Genomic DNA, 25,728 nt, shown 5'->3' on the forward strand with positions numbered 1-25,728 from the left:
TAAACCAGTGTAACTATTCTGTTCTCTTCTCTTGTAGATGGCATGCCTGCCTGGACACTGCCGGACTTCTGAGGAGCTCAAGTACACCATGACCCGTCTGGCTGTGGATGGGGCCGACCTCTTCATAGTGGAGCACAGCTGTGCAGCCAACATCAAGGTAATTCTTAAACTCCAGAACAAAATGTTTAACGTTAGGGGGTACTTGACAGGACTCGACATTAACGATTATCCTCATGGCTGGGACAAGTAAAAAAAGTAATTTAAAAAAGTCAGACAAGAAGAATACAGATTTAAGTTGTCCAAATGGACAAGTAAAAAAATATCCCCCTGAAAATCACAATATCAAACAATTACTCCAATCAGAATTGGATCAGAGGCCAACATTGGATTAATATTCAAATGAATGTTTCATGTAGGCCTACATACATAAAAAAAAGCTCACATGTCAAAGTGTAGATGATATGCATATTGGCTACAGCCTCCTGTCCAAACCGATGCTGACCTGGAGGCGGCAGAAAATGTAGCCAAAGGTTAATGAGACTTTTAATTACATAAATAATGTACCTTCAGAAAGTATTCTTACACCGTGACTTATTCCACATCATTTTGTTACAGCCTAATTTCAAAATGGATTAAAATATATATATATATATTTATAATCTCACCCATCTACAAAAAATACCCCATAATGACAAAGTGAAAACTTGTTTACAGAAATCTTAGCAAATTTATTGAAAATTATATACAGAAATATCTAATTTACAGAAATATTAGGTTATTGTCCTGCTGAAAGGTTAATTAATTTCCCAGTGTCTGGTGGAAAGCAGACTGAACCACGTATTCCTCTAGGATTTGCCTGTGCTTAACTCCATTCCATTTTTTTTTTTTTATCCTGATAAACTCCCCAGTACTTAACGATTACAAGCATACCCATAACATGATGCAGCCACCACTATACATGAAAATATGGATAGTGGTACTCAGTAATGTGTTGTGTTGGATTTGCCCCAAACATAGAACTTTGTATTCGCATTTTTCACAGTATTACTTTAGTGCCTTGTTGCTAAGAGGATGCATGTTTTAGATGATAATTATTATTTTTTTAGTAACCTCAATGTTGTTGATCCATCTTCAGTTTTCTATCACAGTTTAATTGTTTTAAAGTCACCATTGGCCTGATGGTGAAATCGCTGAGCGGTTTGCTTCCTCTCCCACAACTAAGTTAGGAAGAACGCCTGTATCTTTGTAGTGACTGGGTGTATTGATACAGCATCCAAAGTAGAATGAATAACTTCACCATGCTCAAAGGGATATTCAATGGGTGTTTTTTTAAAACTAATATTTGCCCTTCTTTGTGAGCCATTAGAAAACCTTTTGTGGTCAAATCTGTATTTGAAATTCACTGCTGAGGGACCTGTATGTGTGGTGTACAGAGATGAGACAGTCATTCAAAAATGAGGTTAAACACTATTATTACACACAGAGTGAGTCCATACAACTTATTATGTTACTTGTTATCAAATATTTACTCCTGAACTTATTTAGACTTGCCATAAAAAAGGGGTTGAATACTTATTAACTCAAGACATTTCAGCTTTTCATTTTGAATCAATTTGTAAAAATGTCTTAAAACATAATTCCACTTTGACATGGATATTTTGTGTAGGTCAGTAACAATTCAATCCAATTTAATACATTTTTAATTTAGGCTAACGCAACAAAACAACAAAAGTCAAGGGGTGTGAATACTTTCTGAAGGCACTGTAAACACATTGAAACCAGCATTTTTCTCTTGTTCTATTGGTTTTCAAATCAACGTTCTTTTATTGTCCGGCAGCCAAAGGAATAATCCTAGTCATATTTGTAACCCATGCTAGTTGATGCATCTTTAGATCTCCCCTCTTTCTTTATTTCTAACTGATATTTTCATCTCTTTCACATGGATCCACTCACGCGTGCGGTGTGCTTTTGAGAACAGTGTTTTCCCGCTAATTGGATTTTGGAATATTTGCGCATAGCCTACAGCCATGTGCACATTGTTGAGCTTATATTATAAAGAAATAAAACTTTATCAACATCTTAAGCTAAACGGTCTGATCTGTTGCATCATTGCTTTAAAAATTAAACAAATGATGTGCACTGTTCGTATGGATCTGTGGTCCCAGAAGTGTCCCAGAGTCTGTTTTGAACCGTATAAATATTTTTGATCATCCCAGGGACGACAGGACGCCCTTATTTTCTAGCCCTGGAGGGAATTATTTTATAACAATGTAAAAAGTATTTGGTTGTAATTGTAATGTTGCAATGTTTTATAGGCTACCAAGGGTGGCCAACCATCTTCCAGGAGAGCCTTAAAGGGGCAGTGTTGTATTTTGAGACAGGTTTGAATATGCAAAGATGCCAATAGGAAGTGTGTAGCTGACATTTTTGTATATTTCTTTATGGTAAAAAAAAAAAGATAGTAATACATTTTATTTTGTAAAGTGGTTCCTTGAATCATAAAATGATGTAAAAATGGTGTTACAGGCCTTTTTTTTAAAATTATTTAAGCTTTTGGACAAGTAAAAAAATCTGTCCTACATGTCCAGAGTGACAAGTGTTAGAAAGTTAATGTCAAGCCCTGCTTGAGGACAGGAGTTGAAAAACAGTGCCTTCCCTTCACTAGACCGGCGCCATCCGACTGGCCAACTGCAACCTGCACAATCAGGCAGTAGGAGAAGGGATCAGTGCTGTGGTTCAGGACGTATATATCCACCAGTACATTGAACAGCAGCAGCAACAGCCCCAGTCAGACGGGGTCCGACCAGGGCCCTCTCCAGGTCAGGGATTAGGGCTGGGCCAGCCCCCTGTACTGCGGAGATCCTTCTGGTTGGAGGCTGGCTCGGTCAACTTTGCCCTGATCACAGCTGACGTGGCACTGGCTGCGGACCACCCGGCCAAGTACGAGGTGCAGAGGCAGTTCCTGGAGCTCCATGACGCTCACACCAAGAGGTAGGAATGGAGGAAGGAATGAATACACTTTATTGATCCCAAAGAAAATAGGGGGAAATGGATCCCTAAAGAAAATTGGTCTTGCCACCACCAGCAGCAGTCACAGACACAGAGAACACAGAGACATGAGTGTGCTGTCTCTCTCTTTCCCTTCCTCCCAGTCTATGGTTCCTGTGGTCAGATGAGACAGGGCGTAACAAGCGAAGCAGGAATAAGTGTGGCTGCCTGGGGGGCTGTCGTTTCTACGGGGGCACCAACACAGGCCTGGACTTCTTCCATCTGGAGGAGAAGACCCCCTCGAGCTCTGCCTTCTCCTCCAGCGCTGAGTCAGACATTTGCTACGGCCAATCACTGCTGCAGCCTGGAGAGTGGATCGTCACCAGGGAGACAACCAAACTGTCCGATGGTACGGGAGTTATAATTTATTTATCAAACGGTACAGGATTATAGTTCATAGAGATTGTAGACCGATGCAGAGGTCATATCTGGGTTCACTGTGAAAATTGTTAAATGTCAAGGATGCTGTTCTGTTCCATTTAAGCTTTGATCTGTGTATCTGGAACGCACGTAACCTACAGTAGTGTGTATTCCCTTCTATAGGTAAGGGTTTGGCGGTGATGAAGGACACCTGTACCCCCAGTCCTGCCCCGGATCCCGGAATGCGGGGTCAACGCCTGAGCCTCCAGGTGCCTCCGCGCTCCCACAGTTCGGCCTCCTCCTCCGAGGAAAATAGTTCCTCCAGCGCTGCATTGCCCCTACTGGCTGGGGAGAGGGACACCCCGTCTCCCAGCACTGAGGAACGCATGTTCCCCATGAACGGCAAAAGCACTGCAGAGTGAGTAGCAGATGAGTGCTCCAGGGGTGCAACAGGCATACACAATGCTCACACATATTCACAATTGACCAACAGCCCCCATACAAGCCCACGAAGAGTGAAGAAGCTGACTTTTTGTTGATTCCAAAGTGCATTATCTTGGTATTCTCAACCCCTTCTTCTTTCTACACAGTACTCTTACAGATGTCCCTGAGGGCTCCCCAATCTCTCCCAACAGTGTCCAGGAGCGCTCCTCCCTCCGCTCCCCTCTCCGCTCGCCCCTCAAGCGCCAGTCCTCCATGCAGTCTGCCCGGCTAGGCAGCACCAAGAGCCTATCGGCGGCCGTCTTCACCGACAAGCCTCCGCCACCCCTCGCTGGCGTCCAGTTCAGCAGCGAGGTCTCCCGTAGTGACGAGAATGCCCTGGACTCTCCGCGCCGGAGCTACAGCTCCTTCCCCTTCACGCCGTCCGCAGACTCCTGCACCTTCCACCAGTACCGCTCGGCCGACTCCAGCATGTCGGTGGCTGACAGCGAAGCTTACTTTTCAGCAGCAGAGGACTTTGAGCCCATCAGCAGTGCAGATGAGGGTCCAGGCACCTACCCTGGGAGGAAGAAGAGGAGGCAGCAGCAGCAGATGCAGTATCAGCCCCAGCAGCAGCCCTACCACATGGACCACTACAGGTTGGAACTGTAGCTGCTAAATGACTGCACCTCCTTTCCCGACCCTTCTCCCTCTTACCTAAGCGCGTACTTTCTAAGAGAATGTGTTCTCAGTCAACTTACCTAGTAAAATAAAGGGAAACAACACATGCTTGCAGTATTTAAACCAATCTGTTGTGATTCCAGCCGCAGCTCCATCTACCACAGCGTGGAGGGCCCCCTCACCTATGTGTTGAACGGGGATCTCATCACAGAGCCCAGGCCTCTACCCATGCCCCCCATGCTGCCCCCGCTGCCAGCCCACCCCATCCCCAGCCACCAGTCGCAGGCCTCCTTTGTTTCGGCGCTGGGGTTGGAGGAGGAGGGCTCGGTGGAGGTGGAGAAGACCCCTGAGCCAGGCCTGGTGACACGACAGCCCCACGTCATGGCCTGCTACCAGAGTTACCTGGCCCACTACCAGGTAAGGCTGAGACACATTACTTTATCCCTGAAATCTTATTATTATTATTATTAGATAGGAAAAGTAAGACGTATTGTACATACATTTGACACCCCTGTATAGGGTTGCAAAGGGAGGGTATATTACTGTTAACTTTCATATCAACTTAGTGAAGTTGAATTGAACCATATGGCCTATCCACTAGAAACTCATGGACAATATGGATATATACAGTTGAAGTCGGAAGTTTACCAACACTTAGGTTGGGGTCATTAAAACTTGTTTTTCAACCACTCCACAAATGTATTGTTAACAAACTATAGTTTTGGCAAGTCAGTTGTGTCATGCACCAAGTAGATGTCCTAAGTAATTTTTCCAACAATTGTTTACAGACAGATTATTTCACTTATAATACACAGTATCACAATTCCAGTGGGTCTGAAGTTTACATACACTAAGTTGACTGTGCCTTTAAACAGCTTGGAAAATTCCAGAAAATGATATCATGGCTTTAGAAGCTTCTAATAGGCTGATTGACATCATTTGAGTCAATTTGAGGTGTACCTGTGGATGTATTTCAAGGCCTACCTTCAAACTCGGTGCCTCTTTGCTTGACATCATGGGAAATTCAAAAGAAATCGGCCAAGACCTCAGAAAAAAATTGTAGGCCTCCACAAATCTGGCTCATCATTGGGAGCAATTTCCAAATGCCTGAAGGTACCACGTTCATCTGTACAAACAATAGTACACAATTATAAACACCATGGGACCACGCAGCCGTCATACCGCTCAGGAAGGAGACGCGTTCTGTCTCCTAGAGATGAACGTACTTTGGTGTGAAAAGTGCAAATCAATCCCAGAACAACAGCAAAGGACCTTATGAAGATGCTGGAGGAAACAGGTACAAAGTATCTATATGCACAGTAAAATGAGTCCTATATCGACATAACCTGAAAGGCCGCTCAGCAAGGAAGAAGTCACTGCTCCAAAACCTCCATAAAAAGCCAGACTACGGATTGCAACTGCACATGGGGACAAAGATTGTACTTTTTGGAGAAATGTCCTCTGGTCTGGTGAAACAAAAAATAACTGTTTGGCCATAATGACCATCGTTATGTTTGGAGGAAAAAAGGGGGAGGCTTGCAAGCCGAAGAACACCATTCCAACCGTGAAGCACAGGGGTGGCAGCATCATGTTGTGGGGGTGTTTTGCTACGAGAGGGACTTGTGCACTTCACAAAATAGATGGCATCATGAGAAGGAAAATTATGTAGATTATATTGAAGCAACATCTGAAGACATCAGTCAGGAAGTTAAACGCTTGGTCGCAAATGGGTCTTCCAAATGGACAATGACCCCAAGCATACTTCCAAAGTTGTGGCAAAATGGCTTAAGGACAACAAAGTGAAGGTATTGGAGTGGCCATCACAAAGCCCTGACCTTAAGCCTATAGAAAATGTGTGGGCAGAACTGAAAAAGCGTGTGCGAGCAAGGAGGCCTACAAACCTGACTCAGTTACACCAGCTCTGTCAGGAGGAATAGGGACAAAATTCACCCAACTTATTGTGGGAAGCTTGTGGAAGGCTACCCGACACTTGCTACCAAGTACTAATTGAGTGTATGTAAACTTCTGACCCACTGGGAATGTAATGAAAGAAATAAAAGCTGAAATAAATAATTCTCTCTACTATTATTGTGACATTTCACATTCTTAAAAAACATTCTTAAAATAAAGTGATGATCCCAACTGACATAAAACAGAGAATTTCATGTCAGGAATTGTGAAAAACTGAGTTGAAATGTATTTGGCTACGGTGTATGTAAACTTCCGACTTCAACTGTATATAAAAAATGTATACTTTATATGAATACATTTTTAAAAAGTAATACCGAATTACCAAAGATTGGTAATTAACATGTAATCTATGGCAAAGTTACCAGAAATGTGGGTTACTTTTGTAAATTACCGTTAGTTTTGCAAACCTACACCTACATTGTTGTTTATCAGGGAGAATAGGGAATCATGACATCTCTCTTCGTTACATCTTAAACCTTCTGACCGTCTTCTGAATACACCCCAGGTGTCTAACTGGTCTCAGAAGCAGCCCACCAATAAGAGGACCTCCAAGTCCTCACTACACCGCCCCCTGGACCTGGACACGCCCACCAGTGAGGAGAGCTCTGCCTCCTTCGACCAGCTCTCTGTTCCCAGCTTTAAGGTAAGAAACACATTCTATATAGACAGTGTGTGTGTGTGTGTTTGTGTGTTACTGTGTGTGTCTGTTCATCTGTGGAGTACCCTGAGGTCTTAACCATTTCTCTTATGTTGTAGGTGGTTAAACAAGGCCTCTCTGCCAGCTCTCTACTAGACAGAGGTCTTTCGTTGATGGAAGACATAAACAAGTATTTCAAATTTATTTTGCTAGGCTTTGTGTGTGTGTGTGCGTGTGCGCATCATATACACTGAGTGTACAAAACATTAGGACCTCCTGCTCTTTCCATGACATAGACTGTCCAGGTGAAAGCTAGGATCCCTTATTGATGTCACCTGTTAAATCCACTTCAATCAGTGTACAGTGCGTTCAGAAAGTATTCAGACCCCTTCCCTTTTTTCCACATTTTGTTACGTTACAATCTCATTCTAAAATGTATAAAATATGTTTTTTCCCTCATCAATCTACACACAGTACCCATAATGACAAAGCCAAATCAGGTTTAAAACCCCCCAGAAATTCCTTATTTACAAAAGTATTCACCCTTTCCTATGAGACTTGAAATTGAGCTCAGGTGCATCCTGTTTCCATTTATTGTCCTTGGGATGTTTCTACTCCTTGATTGGTGTCCATCTGCGGTAAATTCAATTGATTGGACAAGATTTTGAAAGGCACACACTTGTCTATATATGGTCCCACAGTTGACATTGCATGTCAAAGCAACAACCAAGCCATGATGTTGTCTGTATAGCCCCGAGACAGGATTCTGGCGAGGTACAGATCTGGGGAATGGTAACAAAACATTTCTGCAGCATTGAAGGTCCCCAACAACACAGAGTCCTCCATCATTCTTAAATGGTAGAAGTTTTAAACCACCAAGTCTCTTTCTAGAGCTGGCTGCTCGGCCAAACTGAGCAATCATCGGAGAAGAGACTTGGTCAGGGAGGTGACCAAGAACCTGATGGTCACTCTGACAGAGCTCCCGAGTTCCTCTGTGGAGATGGGAAAACCTTCCAGAAGGACAACCATCTCTGCAGCTCTCCACATGACAACCCACTTTGAGTTTCCCAAAATGCACCTAAAGACAGTCAGACCATGAGAAACAAGATTGCCTGGTCTGATGAAACCAGGATTTAACTCTTGGCCTGAATGCTAAGCGTCACCTCTGGAGGAAACTAGGCACCATCCCTGTGGCGGTGACAGCATCATATTGTGGAGATTTGTTTTGCGGCAGGGACTGGAAGACTAGTCAGGATTGAGGGAAAGATAGACTGAGCAAAGTATAGAGAGGTCCTTGATGAAAACCTGCTCCAGACACCTCAGACTGGGGCAAAGGTTCACCATCCAACGGGACATCGACCCTAAGCACACCGCCAAGACAGAACAAGTCTTTGAATGTCCTTGAGTGGCCCAGCCAGAGTCTGTACTCGAACATCTCTGGAGAGACCTGAAAATAGCTGTGCTGCGATGCTCCCCATACATCCTGACAGAGCTTGCGAGGATCTACCCAAGAAGACTCGCGGCTGTAATCGCTGTCAAAGGTGCTTCAAGAAAGTTCTGAGTAAAGGGTCTGAATGCGTATGTAAATGTGATGGTTATACACTGCTCAAAAAAATAAAGGGAACACTCAAATAACACATCCTAGATCTGAATGAATGAAATATTTTTATTAAATACTTTTTTCTTTACATAGTTGAATGTGCTGACAACAAAATCACACAAAAATTATCAATGGAAATCAAATTGATCAACCCATGGAGGTCTGGATTTGGAGTCACACTCAAAATTAAAGTGGAAAACCACACTACAGACTGATCCAACTTTGATGTAATGTCCTTAAAGTCAAAATGAGGCTCAGTAGTGTGTGTGGCCTCCACGTGCCTGTATGACCTCCCTACAATGCCTGGGCATTCTCCTGGACAGTCTGTGGTGCAACATGGCGTTGGTGGTTGGAGCGAGACATGATGTCCCAGATGTGCTCAATTGGATTCAGGTCTGGGGAACGGGCGGGCCAGTCCATAGCATCAATGCCTTCCTCTTGCAGGAACTGCTGACACACTCCAGCCACATGAGGTCTAGCATTGTCTTGCATTAGGAGGAACCCAGGGCCAACCGCACCAGCATATGGTCTCACAAGGGGTCTGAGGATCTCATCTCGGTACCTAATGGCAGTCAGGCTACCTCTGGCGAGCACATGGAGGACTGTGCGGCCCCCCCCCCCCAAAGAAATGCCACCCCACACCATGACTGACCCACCGCCAAACCGGTCATGCTGGAGGATGTTGCAGGCAGCAGAACATTCTCCACAGCGTCTCCAGACTCTGTCACGTCTGTCACATGTGCTCAGTGTGAACCTGCTTTCATCTGTGAAGAGCACAGGGCGCCAGTGGCGAATTTGCCAATCTTGGTGTTCTCTGGCAAATGCCAAACGTCCTGCACAGTGTTGGGCTGTAAGCTCAACCCCCACCTGTGGACGTCGGGCCCTCATATCACCCTCATGGAGTCTGTTTCTGACCGTTTGAGCAGACACATGCACATTTGTGGCCTGCTGGAGGTCATTTTTCAGGGCTCTGGCAGTGCTCCTCCTGCTCCTCCTTGCACAAAGGCGGAGGTAGCGGTCCTGCTGCTGGGTTGTTGCCCTCCTACGGCCTCCTCCACGTCTCCTGATGTACTGGCCTGTCTCCTGGTAGCGCCTCCATGCTCTGGACAGTACGCTGACAGACACAGCAAACCTTCTTGCCACAGCTCGCATTGATGTGCCATCCTGGATGAGCTGCACTACCTGAGCCACTTGTGTGGGTTGTAGACTCCGTCTCATGCTACCACTAGAGTGAAAGCACCGCCAGCATTCAAAAGTGACCAAAACATCAGCCAGGAAGCATAGGAACTGAGAAGTGGTCTGTAGTCACCACCTGCAGGACCACTCTTTTATTGGGGGTGTCTTGCTAATTGCCTATAATTTCCACCTGTTGTCTATTCCATTTGCACAACAGCATGTGAAATGTATTGTCAATCAGTGTTGCTTCCTAAGTGGACAGTTTGATTTCACAGAAGTGTGATTGACTTGGAGTTACATTGTGTTGTTTAAGTGTTCCCTTTATTTTTTTGAGCAGTGTAGTTCATAAATTGTTTATAAATGAATGCCTGGCTGGGCTGATGAGACAGTGGATTGCACAGTCAGATGGAACAGAGTATATAGGCATTTTATTGTCATAGATTTAGCCTGTGGTAACTTGTGGAATAGGCACCGGCTAGAATTTGCTTTTAACCAATCAGAATTCAGGAATTAGACCCAGGCATCTGCCATTCAACTGTATTAGGGCAAAGTTTTGGAGTGGAATCAACCAATCACATTGACTTGTAATGGGTGGAACTGCTTTTACAAAAACGTATGGAAACTTCTGCCTTTTCGAAGGCCAACAGGCCACTGTGCAATATCGAGCAGTAGTTTTCCCACGGTCTAGCTAGCTAGCTTTTGTTGTAGGCTAGTTTGTAGCAGCTGCAGCAGGTGTTATCAAAGTTATCAAAGTTATCAAATGTTCTTGCTAATTTGTTAGGTTCTCCTTTTACAAGAATAACTTTCAACAAGAAGATAGGTTTCAAAGGATCATCTGCTGAGTGAAACTAGTTTTTATTGTTGTTAGCCATTAATAACTTAAGTGAGTGTGAAACATAGTTATATTTAAACTGTAGTTCACCGGTTACTTTGTGTGATAAACGTGAAATGTGTTTTGCAATGGGAAGTAATAGTTGTACATTTTGATTGGGAAATGCTTAGCCTAATGGTTGTGTTTTTGTATTCCTATGATTGGGACCTACTGGCTTATTATGTATGAGTGAATGGACTGCTAACATTCTATTGGCCTTATGCAGTGGTAAAGGAGAAGTGGGTCCTGTGTGAAAAATTCTATGTTTTCCTATCGATTTCAGATTTTCACTCTCAAGATAATAAGAAAAAATTAGAAAAATTACAAGAATGTGATGTTCTAAGTCCACAACAATGCTTTAACCACATCAGGAAAAACATTGTTCCCAACATTAAAACAATTATATAGGGTGTAGTTGCCCTTTAATTCAATTGAGCAAAACAAATGCCCTCCCCATTGATACAACTCAGCATTATATAATTCTGTCAGGTAGGCCTACATTGCAGTGAACTTTTAACTGGAAAGGTTTTTTGGTTAAGCCTTTAGAAATTATCATGATGACTGAATTACGCATCTAACCAAGACCATGGAACAACTTTTTCAATACCTGGTTTGCCTACCCATTGTTGCCTTAGTTGGCATTTACTGGTAGATATCAGGAGTTACTGATGTCATTCTTCTGTGAGCTGCTCAATGCGACAACCAGTTGAGAGCTGCACGCTCTTCCTGCCTGCAGATGATATTCCATTGACACTAGGCTATGTGTACTGCTCGCTTTGTGATTGTGTAGGCTACTTTGTGCATGATTTCACTATTATACTACAGTCGTGGCCAAAAGTTTTGAGAATGACACAAATATTAATTTTCACAAAGTCTGCTGCCTCAGTGTCTTTCGATATTTTTGTCAGATGTTACTATGGAATACTGAAGTATAATTACAAGCATTTCATAAGTGTCAAAGGCTTTAATTAACAATTACATGAAGTTGATGCAAAGAGTCAATATTTGCAGTGTTGACCCTTCTTTTTCAAGACCTCTGCAATCCATCCTGGCATGCTGTCAGTTAACTTTTGGGCCACATCCTGACTGATGCATCATCAATGCTTGGAGTTTGTCAGAATTTGTGGGTTTTTGTTTGTCCACCCACCTCTTGAGGATTGACCACACGTTCTCAATGGTATTAAGGTCTGGGGAGTTTCCTGGCCATGGGCCCAAAATATTGATGTTTTGTTCACCGAGCCACTTAGTTATCACTTTTGCCTAATGGCAAGGTGCTCCATCATGCTGGAAAGGCATTGTTCGTCACCAAACTGTTCCTGGATGGTTGGGAGAAGTTGCTTTTGGGGGATGTGTTGGTACCATTCTTTATTCATGGCTGTGTTCTTAGGCAAAATTGTGAGTGAGCCCACTCCCTTGCAACCCCACACATGAATGGTCTCAGGATGCTTTACTGTTGTCATGACACCAGACTGATGGTAGCGCTCACCTTGTCTTCTCCCGACAAGCTTTTTTCCGGATGCCCCAAACAATTGGAAAAGGGATTCATCAGAGAAAATGACTTTACCACGGTCCTCAGCAGTCCAATCCCTGTACCTTTCGCAGAATATCAGTCTGTCCCTGATGTTTTTCCTGGAGAGAAGTGGCTTCTTTGCTGTCCTTTTTGACACCAGGCCATCCTCCAAAAGTCCTTGCCTCACTGTGCGTGCAGATGCACTCACACCTGCCTACTGCCATTCCTGAGCAAGCCTTCTTCACAACAATTGATCCGCTCTCCTTGAAGTTCTTGGTGATCTGGTAAATGGTTGATTCAGGTGCAGTCTTACTGGCAGCAATATCCTTGCCTGTGAAACCCTTTTTGTGCAAAGCAATGATTTTGCAGGTAACCTTGCAGGTAACCATGGTTGACAGAGGAAGAACAATGATTCCAAGCACCACCCTCCCTTTGCAGCTTCCAGTCTGTTATTCAAACTCAATCAGCATGACAGAGTGATCTCCAGCCTTGTCCTTGTCAACAATCACACCTGTGTTAACGAAAGAATCACTGACATAATGTCAGCTGGTCCTTTTGTGGCAGGGCTGAAATGCAGTGGAAATGTTTTTGGGGGATTCCGTTCATTTGCATGGCAAAGATTGACTTTGCCATTAATAACATTGTGGAGTATATGCAAATTGCCATCATACAAACTGAGGCAGCAGACTTTGTGAAAAATAATATTTGTGTCATTCTCAACTTTTGGCCACGACTGTACATAATGAATAAGTCGTATACCTCCATTACACTACTTTGATATGCAAAAGTAGGGATTAAAAAGTGAGTATACACAATGCCCACTGAAAAACAAAGTGGGTATAAGGCCTATACCTGCAATAATAGTCTCCACTACACCACTGACACTTTGTGTTTTACAAAATGTGCACTCTCTTACATGTGTGCTGGTATTACGATTGCTGTCCTTTCAGCATCACAAGCATGTCACACACTGAAGGCCTAGATCCAATAGGTTTGCCACTGCGCAAACATGTTTATTATAGATATAAAGATGGTTATAATTTCCCCGTCTCCCCTTACTAATAGTGAGCATGCAACTTTCCAACAATTTCCCGACTCTTCCCTACCAGCGAGTCAAGGAAATTCGGACAAAGTTTGAGGAAATCTTTCAATGAAAGTAAAGGACAGTAATGTTACGAGTAAAGTAGGAATCACAGGTTTCAATAGGCGATAAGATATTAATGTTTCAAGAAAGGAGAGTATGTATTATATTTGGCCTAGCGAAGCGCTTTGATGCACTGACTGAATGGAAGATGATGATAATGAGTTTTATTCCGCTGGTCTCGGCTGGTCCTGGGAAGTGAAAATGTATCCGACACCGAGACAAGACCGAGACACCGACACAAGACTGAGACACTCAATATGTGGTCTCCAGACTGGACTCTACAACACTGAACAAGGTAGTAGGTGCCAGGCGCACCGGTTTGAGTTTGTCAAGAACTGCAACACTGCTGGGTTTTTCACGCTCAACAGTTTCCCATGTGTATCAAGAATTGTCCACCACCCAAAGGACATCCAGCCAACTTGACACAGCTGTGGGAGGCATTGGAGTCAACATGGGTCAGCATCCCTGTTAAACACTTTCGACACATTGTAGAGTCCATGCCCCGATGAATTGAGGCTGTTCTGAGGACTAAAGGGGGCGCAACTCAATATTAGGAAGGTGTGCCTTATGTTGTTGTACACTCAGTGTATGTATGTCTGCTCCATATAATTACATATAGAACTAATTTAATAGAATCTCTATGGTCTGCTCTGTGTGTTTCTCACACACAGATCTGTAACTGCATCTCTCTCTATGTGACTATAGCCAACCGTACACTCCTCTGGATAAGAAGGCGATGGAGAACACAGATGACACCACCATTGAGGACTGGACCTTGGAGCAGCCCCTCTCCCAGACCAGAACCACCGCCATCGTGGAAGTGAAAGGGGCAATCAATGTGGTGCTCACCCCTCTAGTGGCTGAAGCTCTGGACAGGTAACATCAACTGGGTTTATATTAAGTTTTTGTATGCTATAGCCACCAAAGGCTTGTGTAAAAATACTGTTATAGGTAATCTTATAGACCAGCTCATCATAGAAAATTCTAAACATATTGCCTTTCCATCTGCAATCAGTGTCTCCCCACAGCAGCTGTGCCCAACAAGTCTCCTTGTCATATTACAGGAATATATATTGCTAATGCCATTGACAATGTATGAGGTGTTATTACAGATACATTGAGTCTATGGTCCACTACGTCAGTATACGTCACCCTGCAGCCATTCTGGATGACCTGCATGGGATGGTCCTAAACGAAGCCTATCAGATCAGCAAGTCCACTGTGACTGAATCCGTAAGTAAATCTCACCAAGGAGTAAATCTGGCTAAAAGTAGAGCACTATAAGGGTCTTTCTATAAATAATGTGGCCAATGTGTGACATTGGGATCAACATTTCTTAATGGTTTGAAACAAAAATAAACATGATTTTCATGCAGTCCCACATGTGTACTTAGAGGAATAAAAGTGAATATATACAAATGGACCCATAACTCCACCTATACAACAACATTGGCCAAGGACATTCAGGGGCTTTTTCAAGTACTTCATTTACATTTTCAAGGTCCTCAATAATTACAATTTACACTGAGTGTACAAAACATTAAGGACACCGCTCTTTCCATAACAGACTGTGACTAGGTGAATCCAGGTGAAAGCTACATTACGATTCCTTAGTGATGTCACTTGTCAAATCCACTTCAATCGGTGTAGATGAAGGGGAGGAAACATGTTAAAGAAGGATTTTTGACAATTGAGACATGGATTGTGTATGTGTGCCATTCAGATGGTGAATTGGCAAAACAAAAGATTTAAGTGTCGTTTGAACCAGGTATGGTTGTAGATGCCATGCATAGTGCTGTTATGGTGACCATATTACCGCCACACCGGCAGTCAGGCGTCATGACCACAGCCAAATACCATTTGAATGTTCAGTCACGGTAACTAGGCTTCTTCAAAACTGTGCTCAGATGCCTCTGATGGTCATTAGTTTTGAATGGTCATCCAACTCGGAATTCCAAGTCAGAAACTATGGCATCTTTCTAGACCGCCGACTTTCCGACCTGAAGAACACTGACGTCATGATTGACCTAGTGTAAAAAAGCTAATTATTTGCAAATTATTTTATTTTTTTAAATGGTTCAGCTGTGCCGCGCAAGTGCTACACCAACTGATCTATTTTCTAATCAAAGCTTGAGTTTTGAAATATAATATGGTTAGAGAAGAACAATATTACCAGGCCAGGCATACAGCCAATATGCTGTGATAATGTATTAGGCCTACTGCTCAAACCCCATACATACAGAGCTGTTTTTATTAGCTTAATGTTACGTTTTTTAAGTCGTGTTTTAAAAAAATCCAAACGGTAGATCTCAGCTTGCTTTTTGACTGCGAAAGTGATCTTGACTTAGAAAAGGTTGGTGACCACTGGGAGATGCCAACTATATTTATTTCTCAACATTCTATTGCTAAGCACATTGCTTCACATTACAACCAAAGTAGCCTACCTGGCTGGCATGAAAATTAACCGCAGGAAAAGCATCCTCCATTTTCTATTCAAGTGCATACGGATTTTTGTTTTTACCCTGCTCCTGTTCTGACTGGTGCATGATAATGGCCCATTCTAAATCAGAACTAATTTCACACACATTGTTTAGTATATATAAAGACAAGATTAAATTGAGAATAGTCTGAATGGTGAGAATATTATAACCTGTGAATTTTTTTGCGACTTTCAAATCATATTTGTGTGCATCATTTGACCTAGCCCATAGGCCTATATGTTTTGCTAAGGTTAGTATTACAACTGAAATGGCCAAATAACTTCAAACGTATCCTATAGGCCCAAGACACCTGGAACATGCTTGGAGAGCCCATAGCCCACAGAGTCTAGTGAAAAATGTTCTTATAAGCCCAGTCGCGCGTGAACTGAGTTTTGACTGGCCACTATTTAATAAAAGCGGATCCCAGCTTTCTCCCGCTGCTATATTTATTGCTGAATTCTTTAAAATGAAGTACATTAATCCGCTTTACATACGGTGTAGCCTACCTGGCATATTAAAAAAGTAACTGCACATAACCTTCATTCACTATTCAAGGGCAGGCTATGGATGAGTTTTTGTTTTTGTGGGCCATTCTAAATATAAACAAATATTTCACAGGCTATATGTGTAAAGATCAGATTGAATTGAATGTACTGTGTGAGAATATTATCAAGTGCTTGTCAAATTGAGAATGAGAGACTGATGAAGTGTGTGCACCGGGCATGGTAATAGATGCCAGGCGTAGGGCTGTTATGGTGACCCTATTTCCGCCACACTAGCTGTCAGGAGTCATGGCCGCAGTCAAATTCCATGTGACCATTCAGTCATTGTAACTAGGCTCCTCCAAAACTGAGGTCTGATGCCTCTGATGGTCATTAGTAGCCTACCAATCTTAGCCTGCGCAGGAAACAGAGCAGAGCACTTCTTTCATGCCTTTTTTCAAATCATAATTTGTCACATCATGCAGCCTTAGAATATATGTTTTGATTTCTAATATAGCTGGACCTGTTTCTTTTAAACCGCTCAACACAGAATGTGTGCACGCCCTTAAATCGTTCGGGGAAAAATATCCTTTCCATTTTATTCAGCTATGCTCAATTGTATGGTTCTTGCTATAAAATAATATAAAATAATGCCATGGGAAATAATAGCAAATCTTGCCTGCTAAGTGAACTAGTGTAGCCCACAGCCATATGGCATAGCCAGATCAGGGCCTAACATAAGGATGACTCAGAATATGCTATCCTGTTTTCTGAAATACATTTTCTTTATATCAAAATGTTTCATTAGACCTGCCTAAAATAAATCATGCATTTACTGTGATGGTGTAGACTATATTGCATCTATTTTAGACTTTTTAAAATGTAGATGTTCCAAAGGTCTGCATCAGTGGGTTGTAGGCTATGAGTAGAAGCCGGAGAGATGTTAATGTTAATTGACGGTCAATTTCCATGAGATCGGCAATTATTTCAATGACAATCACCAGCTGGCAAAATGTCATGACCGCAACAGCCCTAGCCAGGCGCATAGCCGCAGAAAGTAGGGGTGCTGAAGAGGCTGCAGCACCCCCTGAAAAATCATAATAAACATTTTAAAAAGTAGAGCACTGGGCCTTTAATAGTCAAAAAGATTTATAGCACCCCCACACACAAACTACATCCCGAGGCGCTGCTGCAGTTTCCCGTGTGTATCAATAATGGTCCACCACCGAAAGGACATCCAGACAACTTGACACAACTGTGGGACGCATTGGAGTCAATTAGTAATTACATTTTTGCATCCGAGCTCCTAGATTGTGCGGCTCTTTTATTTTCAAGGAAGCATTGGAGTTGACACAAAGCATGCAAAAAGTGTCCCAAAAAGTGGGCCATTAACACTAAGAATAATGTATTTGTTAGGCCTTGCCAATACATTGATATTCTAATTATTATTACACCTAAAATATGATTTGATTTAGAATAATGTGGACATTGCTTGACTAAATAGACTGGATGCGTGCATGGCTGGTGTAGGCACACATAATAAAGTAATGAATAGCGGTAGCATTAATCTCACCATTTGAATCTCATCATTGCTGTATTTATAATGAGAAAGGGACCAAAAGCAAAGTTCCTTTTTTAATGGAATTTGTATGGAAAGCCCAGTTGAAGCCAGCATTAGATGTTTTCATCCTCATAAAAACCACACATGGTTTTGGCGCAACAGAGTAGAGCAACACTGATCAATAATGAAATCACGGATAATTGTAACATGTTTTTGTCCACCCACACTAAATGTCGAAAAGCATTAAACATTTATGGTTATTTAGCTAGCTAGCTTGCTGTTGCTAGCTAATTTGTCCTGGGATATAAACATTGGGTTGTTATTTTATCTGAAATGCACAAGGTCCTCTACTCCGACAATTAATCCACAAATAAAAGGGGAAACCAAGTTTGTTTCTAGTAATCTCTCCTCCTTCAGGCGTTTTCTTCTTTGGACTTTATGGCAGTTGGCAACCAACTTAAAGGTGCATTACCACCACCAACTGGACTGGAGTGTGGACCTCAGTTTCAATGCTCCTAAAACCAATGAGGAGATGGAAGAGGTGGGACTTGCAGTGGGTAAAGCAGATGCTTGTTGACACGTGCGAGCGGTGTGGTCAGCATGTAAGGGAGCAGGAGAACTTACAAATTGGCTATAATAATTATAAGGACTTTTCGGGGACCAAAGTGAGGAAATTACTGATATTCTTGGTAGGCCTATTCCAATACTTGAATTTCTGAGCTCCAAATTCAAGTACAAATAGGCTACTTCAAGCCCCTTGTATTGTTTAAAATTGCAGGTGTAACATGGAAAACAAAATGTATTTGTCATGTTATTTAATTACCAGATCATGTTGTGAAGAAGCGCACTAGACTATGTCACTTGTTGTCATTATATATAGAATAGTTCATAGGAATAGTGTTGGGTGTTGCGCAATAGTCTATCCTATGCAATTGCACACAGTAGACTCTGTGTCTAATCCGAGGCACAGAAAACATGAACACATTACCTTGATACTTTCTCTGTTAGATCTAACGAGACCCTGCTGTAAATCAAGCAGACAACAACAGATGATCAATATCAATTCAGTAGGGATATTAGATCCAATGTAAATCCAGGCACAACTTTCTTCACCAGCATAACAAACCAGACACCAAAATATTCAGGACATTTTTTGCAAGCACCTTTTTTCCAGCACCTGGGCTGTTGTTGCGTCACATGCGCTATCACAACAGATGTTTGTCACTTAACTGTCCTTCTGAAAATTCCTTCCTGGATCAGATATGTGAATATATCATGGCGTGACTAATCAGCTGGACACCAAATGCGCATCCAACAAGTATTATTCATAATTATTGAAGAACCCCTATAATGACAGTATTGATTTAGGTTTTAAGTATCAAGGTAAGGTGACCATTTCGGTTAGAAGCGTTCGGTTTTACAATTGTATTTATTATTTTGGATTTGGGTTTTCACCCTGTAACATAAGGAGACATGAAATGTTACGGAATTTTATGTAGTTACACTGCATTTCTGAGATCTCTATACAAAAAACTGTACGACAGCTAGATCCAAGATTCTTACAGTGTTCAAGTTAAATGTCTAATTTAACTGAATAATGCTTAATATATGATATAATGACAACTTACGCTGCCATAAATGCGAGGACAGAAAAGTCATGTTTTATGTCATATGATTTTGGACAAATCCATCAAGTCACCAAACATGATAAAGGGTCAATATTTTATATCAACTCGTGAATTTTATTGATAATAGCTATGAACCCATCTTACCTTAAATTAGTGACATTAAAAAAATTGGCTGATTATTATCAGTAACTTATCAACAGCAGTTACAAGTTGTCCAGCGTAGGAATTCCTCACGGGTACCGTAGTTTATAGAAAGACCCGTAAAGGGAATAGAGTGCAATTTTAGATTTACCCTAAGATTGTCCTGTTTTGAAATGTTTCCCCCATTATAGAGCTCAGCCAAGCAGGAGCACAAGCTGTCCAAGACAGAGGGTACCACAGGCTCCCTCAACATGCCACATGGCCAAACAGACCTGAAGGTCAAACCAGACAACGTGAAGATCAAGGGCCTGCAAGCTAACGTGTCAATCCCTAAGGTAGGAATTGTGCCAGGAAAATTGTATTGGACTTAAACAGAATTTAAACTAATTTGACTGTAGTTCAATGCTGAATCCTAGAGTTGCATCTCTAATGCCCCAAAAATCTTTCTCTCTGGCTGTGCAGGTGAACCTGTGTCTGCTCCAGGCCTCTATAGAAGAGTGTTCTCCCTTCAGCTCCAGTAAGAACCACATCACACACGTCTCTCTGGTTGCTCTCTGCTTCGACAGGATCGCCACACAGTTTCGCATGAACAGGTAACCTCATTTCCACCAGACTGCACCTGTCTCCTTAAGACACACACACACACACACATAGTTACACCCTGTGCATACCCTCCTGTCTGTCTCCACAGGGGCATAGTGGAGGAGACACCCAATACTGCAGAGCACGGCCGTCCCTCCGTAAACTTGGAGAAGTACGCCTCGGCCACCAAGATGCAGCCACAGTCTTCAGGCTCACTGCGCTCCAACGCCGGCATTGAGAAGGGCAAGGAGATTGCTGCCAAGCTTAACATCCACCGCATCCACTGCCAGCTACGAGGCCTGGATTCCAAAGGTGGGAATATGCTCTTTTTTATTGAATGCTCTACACATGAATGCTCTACAATGTGTTTTTTGAAACACCAGCCTTCACACCCAGCAGGCTGTCCATGACTGGAGTTAGAGACTTCTGCCCTAATATAATATTAAGTGTTAGCCAGTTGTGAAGCAAAACTTTCAAATGTACTAATTTTTCCTGTCCTGTGGTTAAGACATAGGGACATGTGCCATCACGGCCATCCCTTTTGAGAAGTCCAAAGTACTGTTCAGTCTGGAGGAAATAGATGAGTTTGCCCTTGTGGATGAGACGGAGAACTACGCGGCTGCAGACCTGGTCCGCACCGCTGCCTCCCTGGAGAAGTGGGGCTGGATCATGTTTGAGTGCGGAATTGAGAACCTCACCGTCAAAGGTAATTTGTCATTACGAAAGATATGCATATGCACTGTATATACATATTGGAATTTAGATTAACTTTGAATTGATTGAATTGATGTTATTAACCCCAACCCTGTAACACTTTTGCCTGATTGTGTGTGGATATGTGCAGGTGGACGTCAGTCGGGTGCAGTGCTGTACAGTGCGTTTGGCATGATGGGGCAGTCGGGTACTGGCATGAACACTTGCATGTCCAAATCCAATGGCTCATCAGGCTCTCAGACAGGCAGCGGCTACAGCACTGATGTATCTGATGACAACCTGCCTAACGACGCCACAAGCCCCAACTCTGATGCCAACGGAAACTCAGACTCTGACGATCAGGTAACTCATCACTTTCAACTGTTGTACTTGATCCAACCTTATTTCAGTAACGGAAAGCGTTCAGACAAAATATACACTTGCTTCTCTCTCTTGCTCCCCTCTCATTGGCCTCTGTGTGGTGTCGATTGCTCTTGCAGGATGAAGGGGTGGAGTCTGACGACCTGAAGAAGGACCTCCCCCTCATGCCCCCGCCCCCTGACTCCAGCAGCATGAAGCTCACCATCAAGGAGATCTGGTTCAGCTTCGCTGCCCCAACCAACGTACGCTCCCCATCCCAGGCCATCTCCAGGCAGCTGAATCTCCTGAGCACAGCAACACCGGCGATCGGAGCCTGGTTGGTCCCCATCGACCAGCTCAAGTCTTCTCTGCGTAAGCTGGACATGGAAGGCACCTTGAGAGTGTGTGCTGTCATGGGCTGCATCATGACTGAAGCCTTGGAGGTCAGTACTGCACAGGTTGAGGGCTCCAATGCATTTGATCCATGAATTAGTCCTATATTTTCACGTATTGTGTATATACTGTATGTAGATTGTGTACATTTGTCTGTCTATATTCTGTCTGTATATTTTGTCTATTGCTGTCAGCACCATTTTACCAGGTCAATTCAGGGTATATGTAAATGTATTTGGCAAATAAAGGTGATTCTGAGTCTACAGTGCATTCGGAAAGTATTCAGACCACTTGACTTTTTCAACATTCTGTTACGTTACAGCCTTATTCTAAAATGGATGGAGAAAAAAAAATCCTCCTCAATATAAACACACAATACCCCATTATGACAAAGCAAAAACAGGTTTTTAGAAATGTTTGGAAATGTATAATAAAAAATAATCACATTTACAAACAGTGGCTTGTGAAAGTATTCACCCCCTTGGCATTTTTCCAATTTTGTTGTCTTACAACCTGGAATTAAAATTGATTTTTGGGGGGTTTGTATCATTTGATTTACATAACATGCCAACATGCTAAATATTTTTTTATTTTGAAACAAACAAGAAATAAGACCAAAATAATAAAAAATACTTGAGCGTGCATAACTCTTCACCCTCCCAAAGTCAATACTTTGTAGAGCCACCTTTGTATGTCTCTATAAGCTTGGCGCATCTATCCGCTGGGATTTTTGCCCATTCTTCAAGGCAAAACTGCTCCAGCTCCTTCAAGCTGGATGGGTTCTGCTGGTGTACAGCTATCTTTAAGTCATACCACAGATTCTCAATTGGATCCTCCGTCCCAGTCTCAAATCTCTGGAAGACTGAAATAGTATTTAGCACCATCCATCATTCCTTCAATTCTGACCCGTTTCCCAGTCCCTGCCGATGAAAAACATCCCCACAGCATGAGAATCCCAGTTCTCGGGGTGATGAGAGGTTTTGGGTTTGTGCCAGACATAGCGTTTTCCTTGATGGCCAAAAATAAATAAAAAATTGGCTCATCTGACAAGAGTACCATCTTCCATATCTTTGCTCCGTACATCTTTCCCTTGATCCTGACAAGCCTCCCAGTCCCTGCCGCTGGAAAACATCCCCACAGTATGAATCTTCCACCACCATGCTTCACCGTAGGGATGATGCCAGGTTTCCTGCAGATGTGACGCTTGGCATTCAGGCCAAAGAGTTCAATCTTGGTTTCATCAGAACAGAGAACCTTGTTTCTCATGGTGTGAGAATCCTTTAGGTGCCTTTTGGCAAACTCCAAGCGGGCTGTCATGTGCCTTTTACTGAGGAGTGGCTTCCGTCTGGCCACTCTACCATAAAGGCCTCATTGGTGGTGCTGCAGAGATGGTTGTACTTCTGGAAGGTTCTCCCATCTCCACAGAGGAACTCTGGAGCTCTGTCAAAGTGATCATCGGTTTCTTGGTCACTTCCCTAACCAAGGCCCAATTTCTCAGTTTGGCCGGGCGAATCTTGGTGGTTCCAAACTTCTTCCATTTAAGATGGAGACCACTGTGTTCTTGGGGACCTTCAATGCTGCAGACATTTTCTGGTACCCTTCCCCAGATCTGTGCCTCGACAAAATCCTGTGTCAGAGCTCTACGGACAATTCCTTCGACCTCGTGGCTTGGTTTTTGCTCTGACATGCACTGTCAGCTTTGGGGCCTTTATATAGACAGGTGTGTGCCTTTCCAAATCATATCCAATCAATTGAATTTACCACAGGTGGACTCCAATCAAGTTGTTGAAACATCTCAAGGATGATCAATGGAAACAGGATGCACCTGAGCTTAATTTCAAGTCTCATAGCAAAGGGTTTGATTACTTATGTAAATAAGGGATTTCTGTTTTAATTTTTTGATACATTTGCTAACATTCTAATAACCTGTTTTTGCTTTGTCATTATGGGGTATTGTGTGTACATTGATGAGGATGATTTAAAAAATTAATTTTTTAGAATAAGGCTGTAACATAACAAAACGTGGAAAAAGCGAAGGGGTCTGAATACTTTCCAAATGCACAGTGTATGAGACACATTCCCTTTTCTTTCCTTTGTTCTCTACAGAAAAAGAGTATCCACATCCCCTTTCGGAGCAAGTACAACAGGGTGACCAAGCGAGCACGCTACCTCCACGAGAACCCCTCCTGTCTGCTGTGTAACATCCTGCATCGCTACCTACAGCAGGCTGACTACTCAGTGATAGAGGAGGCCACTATGGTGAGACGTGTGTGTTTGCATTTAGAGGCTTGAGAACTTCAGTCTGTGCTATGATTGCCTGAATTTGGTTTGTTAGTGCTGGGCTGGAAGTAGCTCTCATGGATCTACCCTAAGTTAACTCCTAATTATCCTTTTAACCTATCTCATCTTGTCCTCTTTAGAATGACGGGCTGCCTGCCCTGGTGACCCTGAAAAAGGGTCTGGTAGCCCTGGCCCGTCAGTGGATGAAGTTTATTGTGGTGACCCAAGGCTTCAAGGCCATCGGCCTGATGAGGCCCAACCAGCTGCCCAAACCCAAGGAGACTCCCCTGCAGCAGACCTACCAGGTCCAGGGCCTGGACAACGGAGCTGCGCTGCAGAGTGACACCAGCGCCGACGGGGCCGAGTTCGAGTTCGACGCAGGTAAGAACCTTTTCCCTGAGTTTTTTATGAATATTCTGGTAAATGAATACGACAGAGACTTTATCAAAACAAGTGAATTTGATGATGGGGATGACAATAATGCATGCAGTATGTTGGTCCAATGGGTTATATCATGTTGTAAATGCTGTCCAGCCACAGTGAGTGAACACACCATGCTGCTGGAGGGCGCATGCAGTCGCCCCCCGCCCACAGGAGACAAATCTGGACCAGTCAGCGGGGTGGAGATCATGAGGAAACTGTCCAAGTCCCACACACACAGTGAATCTGCCCTCAAAATAAAGGTAAAGGTGTGTGTCTTAACTGTGTATCCACCTGTCTGTCTGCATTGTCTACTGAAGAAAAATATAAACGCAACATGCAACAATTTCAATGATTTTACTGAGTTACAGTTTATATAAGGAAACCAGGCAATTTAAATAAATTCATTAGGCATTTATATATGGATTTCCCAAGGGCGCAGCCATGGGTGGGCCTGGGAGGGAATAGGCCCACCCACTGAGGAGCCAGGCCCAGCCAATCAAAATGTTTTTCCTCCACAAAAGGGCTTTATTACATACAGAAATACTCCTCAGTTTCTTCAGCTGTCTGGGTGGCTGGTCTCAGACAATCCCGGCGGTGACGAAACCGTATGTGGAGGTCCTAGGCTGGCGTGTTTACACGTGGTCTGCGGTTGTGAGGCCGGTTGTACGTAAAGGAGAAATGCTCACTAACAGGGATGTTAACAAATTTGTGCACAAAATTAGAGAGAAATAGGCTTTTTGTGCATATGGAACATTTCTGGCATATTTTGTTGCATTTATATTTGTGACTCACCACCTGGAATTCGGTCTTATGTAGCGAAATTTGAAATTGTGTTTTTTTACATTGGATAAAAGTATGGTATATCATTTGAGGAACAATGGGAAAGTAATTCTGCTTTGAAAGTTGATAAACTCACTTGAGAAAAATCGCCTTTGAATGTTTTGGTATCTAGTGAAGAGCTATTTTTTGTCTACACCCATTCAGCATCATTCACACCCTCTTAACTTTATCCCCACCCTTCTCGTTTCGCTCTTGGAGCGCACACTTGACGCTCTGGCTTATGATTTGCTTACCTCTGGATAACATGAAAACAGCCTAACCAACTCTGCTGGCAACAATTTCATTACACTTTTTTTGCATACGTTTACTGACACCAACCATATTCAACGGGTGTTGTACATATACCACGTTATGTTAGCTAGCTAGCTAACAGTACACTTTAGCTTGAAATGAAACCACTTTCTGTCAAAATTAAAAATGTGTAATATCTGAAAATGTAGCTAGCTA

General features: G+C 42.9%; 1 protein-coding gene across 8 annotated transcripts in view; it reads left to right on the forward strand.

Moving 5' to 3' along the window:
* LOC139375134 (bridge-like lipid transfer protein family member 1) overlaps window positions 1–25,728 on the forward strand; it is a 129,452-nt gene that overhangs the window by 40,597 nt on the left and 63,127 nt on the right. For 4 of the 8 annotated variants that reach the window (XM_071116621.1, XM_071116622.1, XM_071116624.1 and 1 more), the window contains exons 23-41: window positions 38–157; window positions 2,666–2,991; window positions 3,153–3,397; window positions 3,592–3,826; window positions 3,999–4,487; window positions 4,653–4,926; window positions 6,986–7,123; window positions 7,237–7,307; window positions 14,124–14,294; window positions 14,531–14,651; window positions 19,902–20,045; window positions 20,173–20,303; window positions 20,402–20,604; window positions 20,801–20,998; window positions 21,137–21,348; window positions 21,486–21,788; window positions 23,845–23,997; window positions 24,159–24,399; window positions 24,553–24,707. In XM_071116621.1, coding sequence (XP_070972722.1) covers window positions 38–157; window positions 2,666–2,991; window positions 3,153–3,397; window positions 3,592–3,826; window positions 3,999–4,487; window positions 4,653–4,926; window positions 6,986–7,123; window positions 7,237–7,307; window positions 14,124–14,294; window positions 14,531–14,651; window positions 19,902–20,045; window positions 20,173–20,303; window positions 20,402–20,604; window positions 20,801–20,998; window positions 21,137–21,348; window positions 21,486–21,788; window positions 23,845–23,997; window positions 24,159–24,399; window positions 24,553–24,707 — 3,930 coding nt within the window. The remainder of the gene's footprint in view (window positions 1–37; window positions 158–2,665; window positions 2,992–3,152; window positions 3,398–3,591; window positions 3,827–3,998; window positions 4,488–4,652; window positions 4,927–6,985; window positions 7,124–7,236; window positions 7,308–14,123; window positions 14,295–14,530; window positions 14,652–19,901; window positions 20,046–20,172; window positions 20,304–20,401; window positions 20,605–20,800; window positions 20,999–21,136; window positions 21,349–21,485; window positions 21,789–23,844; window positions 23,998–24,158; window positions 24,400–24,552; window positions 24,708–25,728) is intronic. The other 4 variants (XM_071116619.1, XM_071116623.1, XM_071116625.1 and 1 more) reach the window with 1 other exon arrangement.

The sequence above is a fragment of the Oncorhynchus clarkii genome, chromosome 19, assembly GCF_045791955.1.
Source record: "Oncorhynchus clarkii lewisi isolate Uvic-CL-2024 chromosome 19, UVic_Ocla_1.0, whole genome shotgun sequence".
Classification (NCBI taxonomy): domain Eukaryota; kingdom Metazoa; phylum Chordata; class Actinopteri; order Salmoniformes; family Salmonidae; genus Oncorhynchus; species Oncorhynchus clarkii.